Here is a 20,304-nt window from a genome sequence, read left to right on the forward strand (position 1 = left end):
ATAGAGGTGGCGAAAAGTGATGCACTCGTGCGGCTATTTGGCGGGCAGGCTGCTGTGGCGGCTGTCGGATAGCGAACGGCGAGTGCCGGCAATCGGCGAGTAGCGAGTGGCGAGTGTCGAGTGTCGGTTGACAGACGATCGCTTAGAGGCGAACGCGCCATATTCGCATCAGCTGCTGGTGGTGGGCGCGAAGTGCGGTATTAGGAGTGCGGTGTGGAGGCCGTGGTTCGGTCCGAGAAGAGATTCCGAGCGGGTCGTCGTCACCGTCACAGCCACAGCCATGGGCGCGTATCTTTCCGAGCCGCGAACCGACAAGGAGTCGACCAACGAAGACGATCATCAGCTGCGATGCGCTGCCAGTTCTATGCAAGGATGGCGCGTCAAGCAGGAGGTCACCCACACCTACACCTACACCTACACCCTCATTCAATTCATACATTTGCAACATACGATACATCTGCACGCTCTATCCCCTCCCCCCCCACCCCTACGCTCGCCTTCCACCCTTCGTCGCACCTACATAACCTCACTTTTAGGTTAGGGTTGCCATATCTCCGTTTTCAGTTGGACTGTGCGAAGCCATTTTGCCTTTTTTTTGTAGTGGCAATACTTCCATATATTTTTTCCATAGGCTCTTTCATTCAATCCTATGGTGACATTCGAATGAAATTTTCTCATTATAAAGAAGTAAAAAAAAAAAAATAGAATAAATTGTTCAAATTGAGACGATGCAATGATGTTCGTTTCATCACCGACATTGATGCCTTCCAAACGATTGTCTTTGAATTACTTCCGTCTTCCGTTTATGAGCCTTCACAATCCGATGTTCGATTACATTCTATTTTCATATCGTAAACATGAATAATATAAAATAAACATTCATATATTTTAAGTACAAACTCATTATAAGATAGACGTATGAAGATGCTAGGCATCTTCAAAAGGCTTTGACTCCTTCCAAAACTCATTTATTGTCGTAAGTTTAGACAGTTTTAAAATATGGTGATCCTTAATTGTAAATTTGTATAAAAGACTTTCATTTTGATTTTATATACAAACAATATGAAAATTTGCCAACAATTTTATCGCTCGGTGACAAATTAGGAGGCTACAAGTCTTTTCAGGACTCAGAATAGTCTACCAAAAGTTTATCATGGTTGAGCCGTTTTGCAAGCACCTATTTCTGATAATTCTTTTATAAACATTCTTCAAAATAAATTACCCGACGAAAATCTTTTATGCTTTTAGGCTTGTCATTCTATTTGTGGACCATTTATCTTAAGAAAAGTTTCAGTTTTTTTTTTTTTTAAATGTTCATCATAGACAAAAATTCTACTGAATAAATTTCCGTCTATTAGGCTAATTGAAATGTGATTCATTTCCTATTCTGTAAAAACCGGATCAATTATATAGAAATTATGACCCAAACGGAACTAGATACTTCCACCAATTAGCAACAATTTGATTATTGCTAATTGGTATTTATATTGAGTCGAAAAATTTAATTTAAAATTTTTATTCAAAATAGATACGTTTTATATATAAAAATGAATAAAATACAGATAACTGAATAAATTCAATAATGAATACATCAATTTATATTCAACAATGAATTGAATTTTATGATTGGTTAAGATATTTAATTTCGTAAAGCAAATCCATCCCTGATATATATGTATATATATATATATATACTTACATATGTTTCAGCAGTATTTTATATAAAATACAATTCCAAATTACCATTTGTACCGACGATAGTTTGAAGAGTCGCTGATATTTGACAGTCAACTTCCTGCGTTCCTCGTAAATTATAATATTTTACAATCAGTATTGTTACTTTGAGTAGAAAAATTAAGTTGAATACAGAATGCTTTATAAGTTCAAAGAAAGCCAAATTATTTTTTCAATTTAATGATCAAAAAAAAAGAAAATTGGGGGGCGCCCTAGGCACGTGCCTAGTCTGCTTCACCTTTGACCCGGCCCTGTCTATACGTCATCAAATTTGTCTTTATGTCGCACATTAAATATATGCATTTTATAATTTCAGGATGCGCACAACGTTATTCTGGATTTTGATACAGACTCATCATTATTTGCCGTATACGACGGCCACGGGGGCGCCGAAGTTGCCAAATATTGCTCGCAAAAATTGCCACAGTTCATCAAATACACCGAAGCATACAAAAAAGGAGACTATGCACAAGCTTTAGAGAATGCGTTTTTAGATATCGATGACACATTGACCCACCCCTACGTAATACAGACTTTGAAAACGCTATCCGGTAATTATTTAATGATATTTTGATCTTCTTGATCGACACAATGTATGTATGTATGTATGTGTGACGTTTTAAGGATCGGACGGTGTTACAGATGAGGGTTCGGAGGCAGTGACGGATGACGGGTCAGACGAGGAGGAAAACGTACATAATTTATACGAAGAGTCGCGGATGCCCCTGGAAGAGCTCATTGCTAGATATCAAAACGAAGTAAATTCGTTCGTTTCGCATTTTAAAAATGAAAATTGCACGAGCAGCAAGCCGATGTCGCCGAATTTGAGATCGAAGAGAGCCGGAATGTCCAGCGACGGAGCCGGCGGCAGCAGCAGCTCTTCTTCCAGCAAATGCCCAGTCGACGAACCCGAAGTGTCGAGCGCCTGCAGCTCGAGTTCAAGTAGTAAACCATTGGCGAATGAACCGAGCGTGAGTTTTTTGCATTTTAATTCGGAACAATGTTCACATTATTATTGTATTATAATTTCACGTGTTGACTGCAGGTTTCTTCTACGACGAACGGCGATCACAATTTACCCGAAAGCCCCGCAGATATTTCGAGCACAAATGATTCAAATGAATCGACAAAACCGACAGACTTGCCCAATGATAAAGAAGTTCCCGCAAAAGAAAATTCAGAAGCCTCGGTCAAAAGCGAAAGCAAAGCAAAGACACCGGAACCGGATGATGCAAAATCGAACGATGCCGAAAGTTCTAAATCAGAGTCGGAAGTGACCGAATCGAAGGCTTCGGAGTGTACAACGAGTCCGTCGACGACGGCCGAAATTACACCGGAACAGTCGAGTCCAAGCAGCACGAGAAAACGGTCAACGGCTAATTACAATAGTTTTCTAGGTTTGATCACTGCCGATGATGACGACGATGACAGTGATTCAAATGACGAAACGTTCGAGAGCAAAGAAGACGCGAGTTCTTCCGAAGAGGAGAACACTGTTAACGGTGTCAGCGGTGATTCGTCCGAAGACGGTAACTAAATGGCGATTTACTTAAAAAATCAGCTGCGTTTAAATGTGTATTATATGTAAATTAAATTTTATAGACGGAGCCGAAGAAGAAGAATCCAGTGAAGAGGATGAGGATGAAATGAATGACTTCTCGATGAGGATAAAGAATGAACCCGGGTCGAACAGTGGTTGCACAGCAGTTGTAGCATTATTACATCGTGAGTTGTTGATTTAATATGTGTCAACGTAAAGACTGTTCAAATCAAGCTGCCCCTATATAGTCAACATGACAAATTGGACTCAAAGCTGCAGATGTTTCCTTAGATATTGAAATACCGTTGTCGTGGCCTAATTTATTCAAAATTTCAATGAATTTCAGGTGACCAATTGTATGTGGCGAACGCAGGAGACTCTCGGTGTGTCGTGTGCCGAAATGGAGAAGCCGTCGATATGTCTATTGACCACAAACCTGAAGACGACATAGAATTGGACAGGATCATAAAAGCCGGCGGTAAAGTTTCCAAGGACGGCCGAGTCAACGGCGGTCTGAACTTATCGAGAGCGATCGGAGACCTCGGCTACAAGCAGAACAAGAGTCTCGGAGTCAAGGAGCAGATGATTACCGCATTCCCAGATGTAAAGACTCTCACAATAAACCGAGAGACTGATAAGTTTATAGTTTTAGCATGTGACGGTATTTGGAATTTTATGTCGAGCCAAAATGTAGTCAATTTCGTGTCAGAACGGCTCGCCGAAGGCAGGGAGAAACTTTCGCAAATATGTGAAGAGGTACTTATTATTGCATTATTTTCGTGTTATATTGTATTTGGGCGCCTTCACGTTTTTACTTTAATATGCGGTCTGACTGTCTCGGTTCAGTGAGATTGAATAATAGCCAGCAGCATAGCTCGGTCGTTAAGCTTCTGCCTAATACTGAGGCGCCATGTTCGATCCCATGAGTTGACCTAGATTGAAAAGAATTTTTCTGAGTATATCTGTAGTGCTGCTGGTTAGACCTGGATATTTGTGCTCCAGGTCGATCGTTTCCTATCAGAGTTTGCCAATCAACAACGGTTCCCGATTAAAAATTGGCTAAAAACCTTCCTACCTACTATTTCACCACTATTTGAGTATGATTAATGTACAATAAAATGTATGTACAATTCATAGATGTCTCGTTATTTGCCATTTTTCAGTGTTTCGTAATTCAGCGACTTGTATAATAAAAATTCTGTATTTGTAATTGGCCAGGAAGGAGCATTGGGGTTTACCTGTAAGGCCTTCCTTGGTATAAAATGTAATAAAATAAAAAAAAACCGATCCTAAACCTAATCTTAAATGCATAGTGCCAAACCTAACTTAACCTAACCTAACCTGACCCTTAAATAAATAGGTGTTGGCTGCTAAGATATGTTTTTTTTGTGAAAATATTGATGAAATAAAACTTAAAAAAAAAACATATCTTAGCAGCCAACACCTATTTATTTAAGGGTCAGGTTAAGTTAGTGTTGGCCCTATTCATTAGGTTGTTAGGGTCGGTATTTTCTTCGCTGCTGGCGATATTTTGATAGAAATGCTTCGACAACATTATGGGGTGGACATAATAAACAGGTCGTTGCTACGATACAAATAAAAAAAAATAGTCTACTGCGATTCAAAGGGAGACCGCATACTAAAGTAGCACCGTATTTTGATTGTGTGCTAATTTTTTTTTTTGTTTTTAGATGTTCGATCATTGCTTGGCACCGAATACACTTGGTGACGGAACCGGTTGTGACAATATGACCGCTTTAATAATTGTATTTAAGTCTGACAAAACTAGTGAAATAGCAGTGTCGAAAAAGAGACCTTCTGACAATGAAGAAGCGGACAATCAGGAGGACACTCAAGCCAAACGCCTAAAGACTGATAGTGATGCCGGTTCAGTTTCTTCGAGTGCTTAATTCGTCGTAGTTTCTAAATGAATGTGTGAAGTGAAATTTAAAAAAAAAATACAACTTTCATATTGAGATAAATAAAACTATTGAAAAACTGAAAACCAATTTGTAATAAATGAAAATTATTTACTGAAGATTGTTACTGTGTTGTATTTCGTTTCGCTTAAGAAGGCATTTCAGAGGCGCATAAAATTTAGATTTTTTTTTTATGATATATGTATAATATTGTCCACATTCACAGCTTAACTTTCAAGCCGCCCAAAGTAAACACATCGACCAATGGCGTGAAGCTCTGGAGTGCTTTCTTAAACGGAATCAAATATTACATGTGTATCTGTTTCAGTCGGAAATTTTTTAAACTTGTAGATGTATATTTTTACAACATTTCCCATGCTGGAATTTCCATTTTACACTAATAACATTGGAAGATTATTTATTTGTCGGCAAACTTTATTTGATACCTTATTATTTAACATGTAAAGGCCTAAGCAGTTTTAAAATTAGCGAAAAAATGTAATATTTCTGTTGTTTATATACTTTTTCTAGTTGTTGCGTTGGCTAGAACAATATTACAAGCGCCATTTGCATTTTTTTTTTTATATTTTGAATTCAAAATTTCTTTGACACTTGAAAATTGTTCTAGTTAACGTTCCAATTATTAAATCTCACACACTTAATGAACCGAAATCAATTGCGATAGATTAACGGTTCTTCTAACGGGCCCAATTCTAAACAAAAACACATTCACCAACTGTATTCTGTTGTGCTATGTTTTATCAATGGAGCAGGCCTAATCTAGCTGTCAATACCATTCTAACGAAACTGTTTCGGTTTAAGGTTATTTTAATTGATGCGTAATGACCATTTAAGCTTTTTATTCTTTACATATGAATATAAGACACGTGGAGGCTGTATTCCATATTTTAGTGATCTCAGTGTTATATATAGCCAATTTAATACACAGACAAGAAAAATAATGATTGAATGTAATACAATCAGTAGCTTTTTGAGTGTGGTGAACTTGTTTTCTTTCAAAGATCAAAATATGTATTGTATTTATTGTTTGCAAATGAATCTTTTCGTTCGTAGGGAGCTATTTTTATACAATTTTTTTTTTATTGCGATTTATTTATTGTGATGAAAAATTGAAAGAGTGCATTCCAAGAGTGAGTCTTTTGATATATACGTGGGATGTTTGTTCCTTGTCGAAAGTTTTAAACCACTGTATGATCAAAGGACTCGGATAAGTGTCGATGATGCACATTCTGTGTGTTTTTGCCATTTTCGCGGGCTGTACATAATATATATATATATCAAAAATTATTTTTGAGAATCTCGTACCGCCGCGGTCAGAATCTGACCGTTGCGGTAATCTGAGTGAAAAATTTGTATGTCCGTGACAGAAATAATACCATTTAATCTAAACTTTTATATATTGAACATGTGTGTTTTAATTATCTTTATTTATATAAGTTTGTATTTACAATGAATGTATACATAAGTAGACGAGAACGATTGCTTCAAAGTGGCAACTTTCATTATTGATCAATATTTTTTTCAGTTGACGTATCATATTTATTTGAATTTCTTATGTATAATTAAAATATGACATCTGGGATGTGTTAAGTATTATGTGTAATAATGATGATTCAGTCAATTAAATTGTTTATTTTGAAATGAAAAATAAAATACCATTTTAGCAGTTACATTTCCATTATTGTGAGTAAATAAAAATGTTCATTTTGTTTATTTACCGCATTTCACTTAAATATTCAATCAATTCCTGCTGCTCTACCTCGACCAACTGTAACGAATGGTATTCCAATTGCAACCTTTCCAATTCCATCGTTTTTTCCATTATCAATGCCTTAAAGCACCGTTAAATAAATAAATATATATATATATATATATATATATATATATATATATATATATATATATATATATATATATATATATATATATATTGATTAAGAAATACTGTACATGGTGTGGAATTTACCTGTAATTTTTGTTGTTGACATTCCCGATCTTTTACTATGGATTTGAGTGAATTTCTCAGACCGATGGCGATCATTTTTTCCCTATCTACATTGTGGCCAAGGTCTGATAAGGTTTTTATTAAGGAGTCTATCGTTTGTTGAAGACCTTTTATATCTACAAGGAAATGCATAAATTTATTTTTATCTTATGCATAATATTCAAACACTAAAAGTAATACTAACTTTCGTCGAATATTTTATAGTTATCTTTCAGGTCATTTGCTTGAGCGAATACAGCCGGATCGATGATTCTTATTTTGTTGAATTCGTCCAAAAACAGGCCAACTTGCGCTAATTCGTCTGACATTTTAATAAAATGAATTTCACCTATGTTAGTGTTCTGTTGCTATGACTACTGTTATGTGGACATGATTAAGAAAATGGAAATTTAAACTTTTGGAGGAAACACTCATTAGAATAATATATTAACGCCAATTAGTGGTATTTGCTCGTTCCAGTTCCCATTTGTCGGAAAAATGCAGACAGCTAACACATTGATCGCGACGCGAAAACATTTGAAATTATAGCGTTGCAGTTTTTTTTTTTTCACAGTAATCTTCCCGGACATGCATACAACAAATCCTGAAAGTTACATCGTAATCGGTTCAGTGGTTTAGGAGCCTATTCGAGACACACACAGACATTCATTTTTATATGTGTAGAAATGAAATTTTGATATGTTAAGAAATTCTTAAATTCATTAGCTTCCACGTTCACTCAACATTTCAGTTTTCGATTTGTTCCTGTAAGGGCCGGGCCGCACCGCTCAACTCGCGAACAACTTGGCTGAGGGCGACCAGACCAATGCATGCAGGTAGATGGGACATGCCACACTCGTCAACTTGTTTGTCGCACACATTTCCATACATTTTTTCGTGTCGCGCAACAAGTCGGCCGACAAAGTTGCACGGTGCGGCCCGGCCCTAAGCCCGTCTTAACATGTGCAGGATGGATTAGACCGGCAGCCGTGCCTGCGCTGGGTACTCAGTTCAATGTTGTATGGTTGGGTATGCATTGCTTCACACGTCCCTTGCTTAGTGGTCGACGTATGTTCGATAAAAACTTCTCTGTTAGTTTATATTACGGAAATTTTCCTGTGTGACGAATTTTCGTGCGACAGGAGATCCGCGCGCGCGATTTTCGTAGCGGCGGTTATCCTGGTAGTGATTCATATTTGGGACGTAATCACCGAACCGTGACTGACTTATAAAGCATTTTTAAGTTATAAAACGATTCTTTATTTTCTTCAAAATCTTATTTTATTTTATTTATAATGTTATAATAATAGAAGTGGCCTCAGGCGTTATATTATTGTCAAGTGACGATTGTCCACAGACATTCCTAAATAATTGTAGCATCAGTCGTATTTGATGCTTGGTGGTCGACGTATGTATGTCCGATAATATTTTTCTGTGCAAGGGGGCAAGTGCATCGTTGAAAATTACACGATGCATCCAAAAACACACAATAAACAACATGGGACACATTTTTATAAGTAAATTGATCATTTACATAAGTAACATATAATTCAATTAACATCGTATATGAAAGTTTTCATGAAAGCGTCGGCATTCGGCAATAGCATACGCATACGCGTACAATATTGCATAGTTATGGAAACGGTACGCGTGTTATTGAAACAAGAAATGTATTCGAAAGGGCGCTTCTATTATTATAACACTTATCTGGCTAGCTATATCTATATACATATATATAAAAATGAATGTCTGTGTGTGTGTCTCGAATAGGCTTCTAAACCACTGAACCGACTATGATGGAACTTTCAGAATTTGTTGTATGCATGTTCGGGAAGATTACTGTGAAAAAAAACGGGAACGGTATAGGGCGGGTTAAAGGTTTGGACCGTTTCCCGGCCTATGGAAATTCAGTTGAATTTTGAAGAGGATCTTTATTTGCTTGATTAATACAGGTGTATTTGTATGTACAGCGAAGTAGGTAGGGGATTCGCTGGAACGAGTCAGGTCGAGTTTCTGAAGCTCACTGGCATCTGGAGATGATGCGCTGGTTTATAAAGGTGTTGCTTGAGCAACGTGTAGCTGGGCTGGTGAGATCACGTTCTGGAAGATTCCAACGGGGTCGAGGTCTTCCTTTGTGTTCTATGTTTGATGCGTAGTTGCGTAGCTCCTTGGGATTTCCCGTGTACTCATGATTGATTACATTTACATATTACATTTCTATTCATATCTACCTACACGTCGCGGTCACGTCATGCTTACATCACTTTGGCCGAGTGCAAGGCAAAATCGGCTTACTTATACATTACAGGCCATGACAATACGGCACAATATTGCTTACGTCGTATTGTCGAGTACTTACAATATGAATGCATACACGTGCATTCGTAGCTACGCGTCAGAATACAAGTCAGCAAAAATGTTTCGGCGTTTATCGAACGAAAAATTATGTATAATCGCGCTGTTGTTGGAAGAAGAAGCTCAAGAAGGCAATAAAAAATCACGAAGGCGTTTTGATGTGCATCCCATGTTAAAAAATAAAAAAAAAACCGAAGGAGAGCTTTGGACACTGTATAAGGAGCTTGTGGATGATGGACAAATTTTTTTTAAATATTTCCGTAAAAAATTTAAATATTTGCGCCAAAACCATGTCGAAAGATTGAACAGTTGTCAACTATCACTATCGATAATTGGTCCAAAACAGCAAAGCGGCAGACTCGTGGCACGTAATTCGCGTGTATATCTCCACGATGGCCAAAAAAACGGATACGATACGTTGACGGATGTTGCTGTAAGGCAGCGGTTTCCAAACTTTATGCTACTACGCCTCCCTAAAAAAAATTTTTTTTTCCGCGCCTCCCTACCTTTTATTTTTTAATAGATATAATAATATAGACACGTTTTAAATAATAAACCTTTGTTTAAAAAAAAAAATACTGAACACTACAATAGACAGAATAATAAAAAGGTTTTGCTATAACATAAATTTATACGAACACCTATATTTATTTTTATATTAAATTACTAATTAAACTACCTCTAACACATCAAAATTTAGTGCGAAGGATGTTGTTGTTTATTGGCACAAAGTTTATCAAATCTTGTGGGGCAATATGGAGAGTGCCACTCGTAACTCCTTTTCGACTATTAACCTGGCTCGATATTTGGTTTTCATTGCGGCTAGTGCCGAAAAGCCCGTTTCGAATAAATAAGACGTTACAAACGGTCGAAGCACTTGCATTGTTTTGCAATACAAAGATTCATACTATCCACTAAGATTCATCCAAAATTTAATTTTGGTTTAATTTTGAAACTTTTGTTTTAGTGACCTATCGCATGATAATTCTATCAATTTTTCTTTTTCGATGGTTGTCAGCTCGAATTCGTCTTCTTCATTGTAGTTTTAATAGTAAATGGATTCTGTATCCACAAAATTTTTGAGAAATCAAGGTCTTTGAAATAATTGAAAAAATGCAGCACTAAACCATCCAAGTGGTCATTAAAAAGATTTTTACTTGCTTCAATATTGGCTGTGGACAAGAAATCTTTGGAAAGTGAAAACATATCCAACTCATTCTTTTGTAAATTTGATTTCCATAACTTCAACTTTTTAATGAAAGCTTTTACTTTGTCTTTTTAAACAAGTGGATGTATTTGTGATCCCTGCATTGCTTTATTTAAACCGCTCAATTTTCCAAAAATTTCAACCAAATAGGCAAGTTCATGTCTCTTCATGTTGGTTTTCTTCGAGAAAGGTTGCTAATTAAAAATAAACATTCATGCATTGAATTTTTACTGTTAAGCTACGATATGAAGTTTTATTTATTTGAAGGTATTATAGTATGAAAATTATTTTCTTATTAAAAAGTTTTGGCGCCTCCCCTGGCAATAGTCCGCGCCTCCCCAGGGAGGCGCACCTCCCAGTTTGGAAACCGCTGCTGTAAGGTATGAACAGGAAATGTCGGGTACTGCTGTAAGCCTGCCGTGGCGTAAACGTGACGGTTGAAATGAACATACTCATACAAAATGTACCAAAGAATACTTTTCGTACGGCCGGATACCTGCTGAAGTCGGTTCGTGCCGACTAGGTATGAACAGACCTTAAAAAGTGGGCAAAATGCAACGTCACATTTGGCCGTAAGAGCGGGCATATTAATTACGTGTCGATAGCGAGTGGCAAGTGGCGAGTGGTGAGTGGTGTGGCCACCCTGCGACCGGCCGGCCACTTTGACGTTTGAGTGCAGTGTGGAGTGTGGAGTGTGGAGTGTGGAGTGGTGAGGGGCGATCGAGCAATAGTAGTAGTGAGTGGTGAGGATGAAGTCGGCCGCAATGGCGCTGGTGGTGGCGGGGTGGGTGTGGGGGTGGGTGACCGCCCCCGAGTCGATGCGCCCCCGCGGAGTTCCCCTCTCGCGCGCGGCCCTGTACACCCCCGCCGCCCCCGGAGACACCTTCACCTGCCTGGACGGCAGCCTCACCCTGCCCTACTCCCACCTCAACGACGACTACTGCGACTGCCGTGACGGCACTGACGAACCCGGAACCCCTGCCTGCCTCAATGGCCTCTTCCACTGCATCAACGCAGGACACGTGCCCCAGGTCACACCTTCAACCCTTGTGCAATTTCAATACATACTTCTACTCATTGCCTTCACTTTGTGGCCCTATACACATTCGTGTACACACACACTAGAACCCGACTAATTGTATGCAGTCTGGATAATCGAAAAAATCACACTTGACAAGGACGTTCAATTACATTCAGTATGAATCATTTTCATCTGTCTACATTTACATATACAATAACATGAAGATCAATATTCAATTGTTCTTTATTAACCCTCCCTCACCGAAGTAGGGTATGCAAGTGTCCCAATTTCAAAGCTATACAGTATACACCCTATATTTCTTGTATTCCTAGAATGAACTACAATAAATTTATTTTGTATGATTTAGAAAATAGGGGTACATCGTAAAACAATACATTTATACGTTTCTACGTTCCAAAGTATGATTTGAAGGCGGTAGTGATAAGTCGTGTTTTTGACTGTTCGCTTGCATATTCTTGTTGATCGATGAATCAATGCGAGAGAAAGAGACGGTTATGTTTTCGTCGCTTTTGGCGCATGGCTATTGAGTCGTGCAGTCGCCTGTTGGCCTTACCTATGCGCGTTTGTATGTTGATGCTTGTCGTTATTTTTTAATACAAAAATAGTCAAAGACTTACTATAGGACTAAAACTTTTTTATGTAAAATGATTAATAAGATATATATATTGAACCCATTTGTATTGAGAAAAGCTGTATTTTGATTAAAAAATACTGGGGTCTTACTCGACCCCAGTTAAGGACACTCATTCGATCTCAAATTTAACAAATTCAATTATGGACTTTTGCCTAAAGTTAGCTGTTCTCTTTAAAGCTGCCAAATCGCGAATACTTTTCATACAGTAATGAACCAAAAATTGTCTGTCCAGACGATCGTCTTTGAATGAACCGCATAAAAATACACTCTTCGACTTCTTCATTTCCTGATTTTTTCATAACTTTTCGCTCTGAGCTTCCATCTTCTGACATTAAAAAATCAAAAAAAAATTCCCAATTTGTTTTTTTTTATATCCGAGATCGTTGACGTTCCGACACCATATTTATTTGACAAAAAACGTCCCAAGACACCACTTTTTAAAGCATTGAATATATCTAATTTATCTTTTAATAATAATACGACACGTTTTCTTTTTGTTACCTTTTCCATATTGATAATATTATAAATAAATATTTAAATCGCGATCAGGTTTTCAAGAAACGAACGTCCTTTGAGTATTGAATTTTGAAGACAACTAATCGATTTCTCCTTATTTTCGAATTTTTGTGCTAATTGTTGACATTGAGCTACAAGTGATTTGCTGTCTTCTATTCGATTTTCCAAATCATCCCTACATTTTAATTTATTTTTTACATAGATATGTATATATGTACCAAAAAGGCATGAAAAATATACCCCAATGCGCCTTCCTAGACAATTAATTACAAACATTGCAGCATTTTTATTACATAAATCACTGTATTTCGAGAGACTAAAGAACAAGAAATTAACAATTAATTAATTAATTGATTAATCCATTGCAACATCTATGAATTTAGACTTGTACATAAATCTTTACATATTGTACATACACCAAATTCAGATATTTGTGACAGCAGGTAGGATGATTTTTGCCGATTTTGAGGAACCGTTTCAACAATGAAAATCAGATAAATTGGCAAACACTAATAAGAAACGATCGGCTTGGAATCAAAAATACCCAAGTCAAACCAGCAGTATTAAAGATTGGCACGAGATCGAAACCAGTAATCTATCAGTGCTTTTCCCAAGGTGCAACAAGAATTTGACTAATAAGGAATTTATTTATTTGTTAATTTATACCAGGTAACCCCTATGCGCTTTCCTGACCAGAAACATTGTACATTTGATACAAGTATTATTATACAAAGTAAATACATATTAATTAACATCAACAGAGACATCTATGGTCGAATTTGTAAATTTGCAGCAATTTTAAACAATTCAGCGAAATGTAATAAATACATATCAATTAACATTCACAGAGACATCTATGGTCGAATTTGTAAATTTGCAGCATTTTATACAATTCGGCGAAATTCGAAATTGCTGAAAACTCAAAGTTTGCGAGAAAATCGATAAGGTTGTCAATTTGTTGGAACCGTTTCAATGAAAATCAGATAAATTGGCAAACTCTGATAGGAAACGATCGACCTGGAGTCACAAATTCAAGGTCTGGCCAGTGGAAACCAGTGGGATTTGAACTAGAGACCACTTTGTTCAAAGCATTATATGCTAATCACTAGTCTATTCTGCTGGTTAATTAATGACTTTCTAGGGGTGGGGGGGGCTGCTTTTCACCTGTGGTGATGGCTAAACGTTTGTCTTTGTCGGTGAGTTCAAATTTGCACGCATCATTTTCCCGTCGATGAACAACGACTGATGCTTTGTTGGCATTGTTTCGCGACAGCTGTGTTATTGCGATGATTCTGCTGTTTGTTCAATTGAATTTTCTTACATTGTTGCATAATTATCAACTGAGAATTAGCACATTGTCAACTAACTGATAGCAAACTTGTTGCATTGCAAAGCGACTGAACCGAATTGATAAGCTGTTTCAACTGATAACTCGCAAGCCGTGTTCAAGCTAGTGAAATTACCAGTCGATAATATATAATATTTTAGTCCAGAGAGAATTCTATATCTACATCTTTATTTTTAGCGAGCAGTATGGCCGGTGGTTGCGTTTATGATTACCACTGAGAGGTTACTGGGTTCGATCCCCTGCTAATCCATTAATACTTGGATATTTGTGACTTCAAGTCGATTTTTTCTTATCAGAGTTTGCCAATTTATCTGCTTTTCATTGTTGAAACGGTTCCTCCATCAAATTGGCAAACATCGTCCTACCCACTGTCACAAACCATAAATTTCTTATGGATTAATTAATATATTTCTTATGGATTAATTCATTAATTGATGAATTTCGCTGAATTGTTCAAAAAAAATTGCTGCAAATTTACAATATTGTAAATTTAAATAGATGTCTCTATGGGTGTTAATTGATATTTTTTAAATTAATCATGCGCACTCACTTAGCAGATTGCTCCAAAGCGGCGAGTGTGCTAAACAGATTAAGACTCAAGAAATTATATGTATATATACATAGTATATTAAATACATAATTATTACATAAATCGAAGATATATACCTGATATCTATAGACAGACATTATAAACATCGTATACAATACGATTAACAACTTTTAAATTTTTCATGTAACAATATGATTTTTTTTTATATTCAATAAACATCCACAAAGACATCTATGGGGAGAAATCTGGCAAAACCTGAGATATAACAATAAGTCAAGGCTTACAATAGAAAATTGGAGAGGGAAAGTCAATTTTACAGGAACCGTTTCAATGAAAATCAGTAAAATTGGCAAATTCTGATAAGAAACGATCGACCTCGACAAACCAAGGTCTGGCCAACAACGAGACTCGTGTGGGAATCGAACCCGTGACACCCTGCACGAAAGAATACTTGTTAGGCCTTCCTGGTATGAATTAACAAAAAGTCTCATGCTAGATCAGTTCGACAATAAGTGAAATTTTTCAAATTAAATTGGGAATTTAAAGGGATTATTTATTCAGATAAAGTTATGAATAACTGATAAATATGTAAGATTCGTGATAATAAAATAAATTTTTATACAACCAACGATTAAAAATGTTATCATTTAAAATAATTGCTATGAAACGTTCTTAATTGTATCATATTTAATCCACAGGATATTTCGAGCTCTCGTGTGAACGACGGCATATGCGACTGTTGCGATGGCTCCGATGAATACGCATCGAACACCAACTGCGTCGACACCTGCTCGGAGCTGGGTCGTGAGGCTCGTCTGCGTGCGCGTCGTCTCGCCGAGCTGCGAGCAGCCGGAGCTCGTCTCCGCGCCCAAGCAGCCCGTGACGGCACCCGTCTACGGTCGGACCTCCACGAGCGCCTCACACAGCTAGATGCTCAGCGCGCAGAAGCCGACCGACTTCGTCAAGAGAGCCAGCAGATGAGAGACGACGCGGAACTCTTCGAAAACGCCGCGCTCCAACAGTACAGAGACGCCGAGGATGCCGAGCGCCGGCAACGCGAAGCCGAAGAGGCAGTATCTAATCGTAACGAAGCCGAAGAAACGTTCAGAAAGTTCGATTCCAACAACGATGGAGTCGTAGACGTATCCGAACTGCAGACTAGAGTGGCTTTCGATAAGGATAGAAACGGTGAGGTTTCCGTCGAAGAAGCTACATTCTTTTTGGCCGAAAATTCGGACCTACCGTTGGCTGAATTCGTCGAACAAGCTTGGCCTTTGATCAAACCCTATTTGATGATCGGCGAAGGTGTGTTTAAACCACCGACACCTACTGCAGAATCGGAAAGTACGAGCGATTCTGAAACAGATGAGGATGATAATTCAGAGCCGGAAGAAACGGAGGAGGAGGAGGGTGACGACGAAGAGTTGCCCGAGGCCGAAGAAGAAGCCCCGGAAGAACACGTCGAAGAACATCACGAAACGACACCCCAATACGACGAGGAGACTCAACGCTTAGTCGACACGGCCAACGAAGCACGCAATCACTTCTCGCAAGCCGAGAAAGCCGTCCGAGATCTGGACTCGGAGATTGAAAAGCTCAAAGGCATGCTGGACAAAGACTATGGCCCTCAAGAGGAGTACGCAACGTTGGCCGGACAGTGTTTGGAGTTCAACGACAGGGAATACGTTTACAAGTTGTGTCCGTTCGAAAAGGCGAGTCAGCATCCGAAGAACGGGGGCGGAGACACCAGTCTCGGTACGTGGGGAGATTGGGTCGGCAACAGCGACGACAAGTACGGAGCCATGTTGTACTCGAACGGTGTGTCCTGTTGGAACGGGCCGGATCGTTCGACCCGCGTGAACATTCACTGCGGTCTGGAAAACCGAGTTGTGTCCGTCTCGGAGCCGAACCGATGCGAATACGTGTTCGAGCTGGAGACTCCGGCGGCATGCATCGACCACGAGGCAGAAGCTGGCGAAGCCAGGCAACACGACGAGCTGTAGTTCCTTACCACCGATTACTTATGTTTAGATGTGATAGCGAGAAGAGATCTATCTCTCTGTCTCCGATGAATAAATATCAAAGACTTAAAAAATATAAATGTATCGTAAGACTTTTTTCAGCTGTTGTGTTTATTATTAGGCGAATTGTTACAACATGTTAGTGATTATTTTCTTTTTTCTACTACTACTACTATTTTTCTTTGAATCAGTTCATGTTGGATATATGAAAGATGAAAGTAAATATATATTGCTTTCATACAGTGTTTCCCAAGTTAAGATATCGCTTTAAGTTACAGTAATTGGCCACCTAGAGTTAAATTATATACTGCTATTCATTAGCTGTGTACTAGAGCACACAGAATGTTGTAATCGAGGTGGCCAACCACTGTAATAGACTGGCCAATTAATGGTACTGAAATTGATAGTTTCAAAAAAAAAAAACCTAATATTATGTATACCTATTTTTTAAATAATTATTCGGTGGTCAAGAATATTATGTCTACCAATGCTACGTCCAGAAAAGAGTACAGTCGGTAATGTTTTGCTTGTAATTAAGAAGTTCCAGTTTTGAATTTAGGTTAGATGGTTGCAAATGTTTGACATCGAAAAAAGAAGTTAAAATGTTTAAAATATTTAAAGTAATAATATAAATATTGTCTACGATATGAAAAAGTTCCGTTGCCGATTTGAATGACATAAATTGGGAAACGCTGCTTTGATTAAATTTATATTTTTTTTATATGACTTCCATTTATATTTTGAAATATCACTCAATCCATTTACTTTCACATTTTTTTAAAATATGTAATGTGTTTGAAATAATTATAGCATCCTCCATATTGTCATGGTTTTTCTTAAAAAGGTTACTTCACAAGGTTTCCATTTATACAAATAGAAAGGACAAACATTTTTTGGACTGTAGGTTTGTTCATATTGTTCAAATAAAGCCAAATGCTCGTCAATGTTCAGGTGCATATATTCAATGTCAATCGAGGCTGTCGCGATAGTGACATTTCATATCCAAATCAGGCCCAATCCTAGATAAGAACACTAAGCTAGAGGCTGAGTCCAGCCTACAAATTGATAACCCTGGGAGCAGGCCTGTCTTATCTGTCACTGCCAATCTATCGCTGCAGACTTGATACAACGCGCTTTTATACCAGATATTGTTTTGATGCACACTTCACTCAATTTGAAAGGTTTTTGGTTATATTAAGCATATTCCTACTCACATTCCACTCTTACTATTTGTACTATTGAAAATAATGAATATAGTGTGAATTGGTTTTTTTTTTCTTCGACATAGACCGTGTTTGTGTGTTAGAGTTTGGAGAACGTTTTGTGTATCTTTTGGGTTAGTAGAAAGCGCATCGTATAATTAATATGATAAAATAGCTGTAGAAATAATGAATCCATTTAAAAATAAATGAATAACTTCCACGTCGTCGTCGTGGATGTGATAATTTTCTGGTCCCAATTTACAAGAAATTATGAGAATTGTACACTGAATATTTTTACCTAAATAAAATATTTATAATTTTTTTCAAGTTTCATTCGCTTTATTGACCCTGACTCAAAATTCCTACATCCTGAAATCAAGAATAGCTTTGGATTTGGAACACAGATTCTACAACTGACCAGAACCAAACATCAAAATCGTGCAGAAAAGGTTAAGCTTGGGTTTGACGATAGTCGGATTACAACTACGGAAAATCTCCAGCTTACTTCTTTTCAATTTTTTTTTAATTTACATATATCAGGAAGGCCTGACAGGTAACCCCAATACACCTTCCTAGCCAGAAACATTATACATTTGATACAAGTATTATTATATAAAGTAAATACATATCAATTAACATCTACAGAGACATCTATGGTGAAATTTGTAAATTTGCAGCATTTTATACAATTCAGCGAAATTCGAGATTGGTGAAAACTCGAGGTTTGCGAGAAAAAGGGCAAGGTTGCCCATTTACTGGAATCGTTTCAATGAAAATCCGATAAATTGGCAAATTCTGATAGGAAACGATCGACCTGGAGTCACAAATCCAAAGTCTGGCCAGCAGAAACCTGTGGGATTTGAACCCGTGACCACTTTGTTCAAAGAATGATATGCTAAGCACTAGCCTATTCTGCTGGTTTTTGTTTTAATTTAAGAAGCCCAATTAATAATTGAACCGAATTCTATCATACCTAAAAAATTTATTCTACAACAAAATGGCATTTTCATTGAAGAAAATAAGTTAAAAAATTTGCAACTATTTTCCAAGTAACCTTTCCTTTCCAAAAATAGTTTCCTATATCCGTAAATACGATTATTACGAATTTGAAGGGATCGACAACATTTCCACATGCACAATTTTCTGTATAAATACATACATACATAGAATATGTCTGTGTCGAATTTTCATATTTGATTTTATCATTGAACCCAAACTGAGTAAAAGAAATTAAATCATCATATATAATATATAATAGCACTATTGTGTGTATCTGTGTGCGATAACGCTCGCCGTATTATAATAGTCGTTTAGATTCGACATTCACAGTTAAAACTGCCAACAAAACGTACGAATATAATACAAACATAATAACAGATCAACAAAAAACTTCTATATATACTATTTCTTCTAGGAAAATAAGTCTCTGAGCATTTAGGGCCATCTATTGAAAATTTATTTAATTAATTCATTTTTCTATTGGTTTTTTTTATTGTTTATATTTATATTGTAGGTATTTTTTTTTTTCATATTAAACAAGCAGACGCCGAGGGCGGAGCTCAATGGGGCGCACACGCTGATGGTGGAGCCCTAGGGGGCGTAGACCCCGGGGGTGTATATATAATTTTTTATAAGAGACTTACTTTATATGTTTGTTTGTTCGTGACAGTCAATTTAATAAAAAAAACAAATGAGTATTCAAATAAATTTATATAAAATAAAACTATACATGTTTAAGCTGTTTATATTACAAATACCGACCGAAGCCGGGTAATAAAGCTAGTTAAATATAAATATTATATTTAAATGGTATTTGAAAAAAATTCGACCGCGTATGGATCGAACACAGGACCGACACATTTCTTTTAATTTTTTTTTTTAATTTTTTAGCTTAATATGCCATAAACCATGTGATGACATTTCATCGGGCACCACAATAGCTATTCAATAATGCTGTACAAACAAGTTCATCATTGCAGTTTGATATGGCCCCCCAACATAAAATAAAAACCACGAACCAAGCTGAAATTAAATGTTTTAACACAAACCATCATAAATACATACATATCTACATATGTACATACATATATACATTGTTGTATAATAATTAAAATTTATATGTAAGAAGGATAAGGGCGAAATCACACAGCTGTGAATGTGGCACGTGGTTTTTTTAGACGTTCATGGCACGCATGCATGACACGTGTTGTCTCAAAACGACACTTTCGACC

General features: G+C 37.2%; 3 protein-coding genes across 4 annotated transcripts; 2 read left to right on the plus strand and 1 right to left on the minus strand.

The window, feature by feature from the left end:
- On the plus strand, nucleotides 1-6,927 carry LOC143910375 (putative protein phosphatase CG10417). Of its 2 annotated transcripts, none has more exons than XM_077428815.1 (7): nucleotides 1-391; nucleotides 2,051-2,285; nucleotides 2,377-2,705; nucleotides 2,780-3,263; nucleotides 3,337-3,459; nucleotides 3,621-4,030; nucleotides 4,966-6,927. In XM_077428815.1, exons 1-7 carry the CDS (start codon nucleotides 281-283, stop codon nucleotides 5,182-5,184), a joined length of 1,911 nt encoding a protein of 636 aa, XP_077284941.1. In that variant the 5' UTR covers nucleotides 1-280; the 3' UTR covers nucleotides 5,185-6,927. The 2 variants fall into 2 exon arrangements, with proteins under 2 accessions (XP_077284941.1, XP_077284940.1); XM_077428814.1 differs by having other exon boundaries at nucleotides 47-391; nucleotides 2,359-2,705; nucleotides 4,966-6,926.
- A 1-nt stretch (nucleotide 6,928) lies between these two features.
- IFT20 (intraflagellar transport 20) lies at nucleotides 6,929-7,527 on the minus strand. Its single transcript, XM_077428817.1, has 3 exons — nucleotides 7,404-7,527; nucleotides 7,181-7,335; nucleotides 6,929-7,045 (listed from the first exon to the last, which is right to left on the minus strand). The coding sequence occupies exons 1-3, from the start codon at nucleotides 7,525-7,527 to the stop codon at nucleotides 6,929-6,931; spliced, it is 396 nt and encodes a 131-aa protein (XP_077284943.1).
- A 3,846-nt stretch (nucleotides 7,528-11,373) lies between these two features.
- GCS2beta (glucosidase 2 subunit beta) lies at nucleotides 11,374-18,401 on the plus strand. The gene is made up of 2 exons (XM_077428947.1): nucleotides 11,374-11,791; nucleotides 15,549-18,401. Exons 1-2 carry the CDS (start codon nucleotides 11,510-11,512, stop codon nucleotides 16,851-16,853), a joined length of 1,587 nt encoding a protein of 528 aa, XP_077285073.1. The 5' UTR covers nucleotides 11,374-11,509; the 3' UTR covers nucleotides 16,854-18,401.
- The last annotated feature ends 1,903 nt before the right edge of the window (nucleotides 18,402-20,304 follow it).

The sequence above is a fragment of the Arctopsyche grandis genome, chromosome 4, assembly GCF_051622035.1.
Source record: "Arctopsyche grandis isolate Sample6627 chromosome 4, ASM5162203v2, whole genome shotgun sequence".
Lineage (NCBI taxonomy): Eukaryota > Metazoa > Arthropoda > Insecta > Trichoptera > Hydropsychidae > Arctopsyche > Arctopsyche grandis.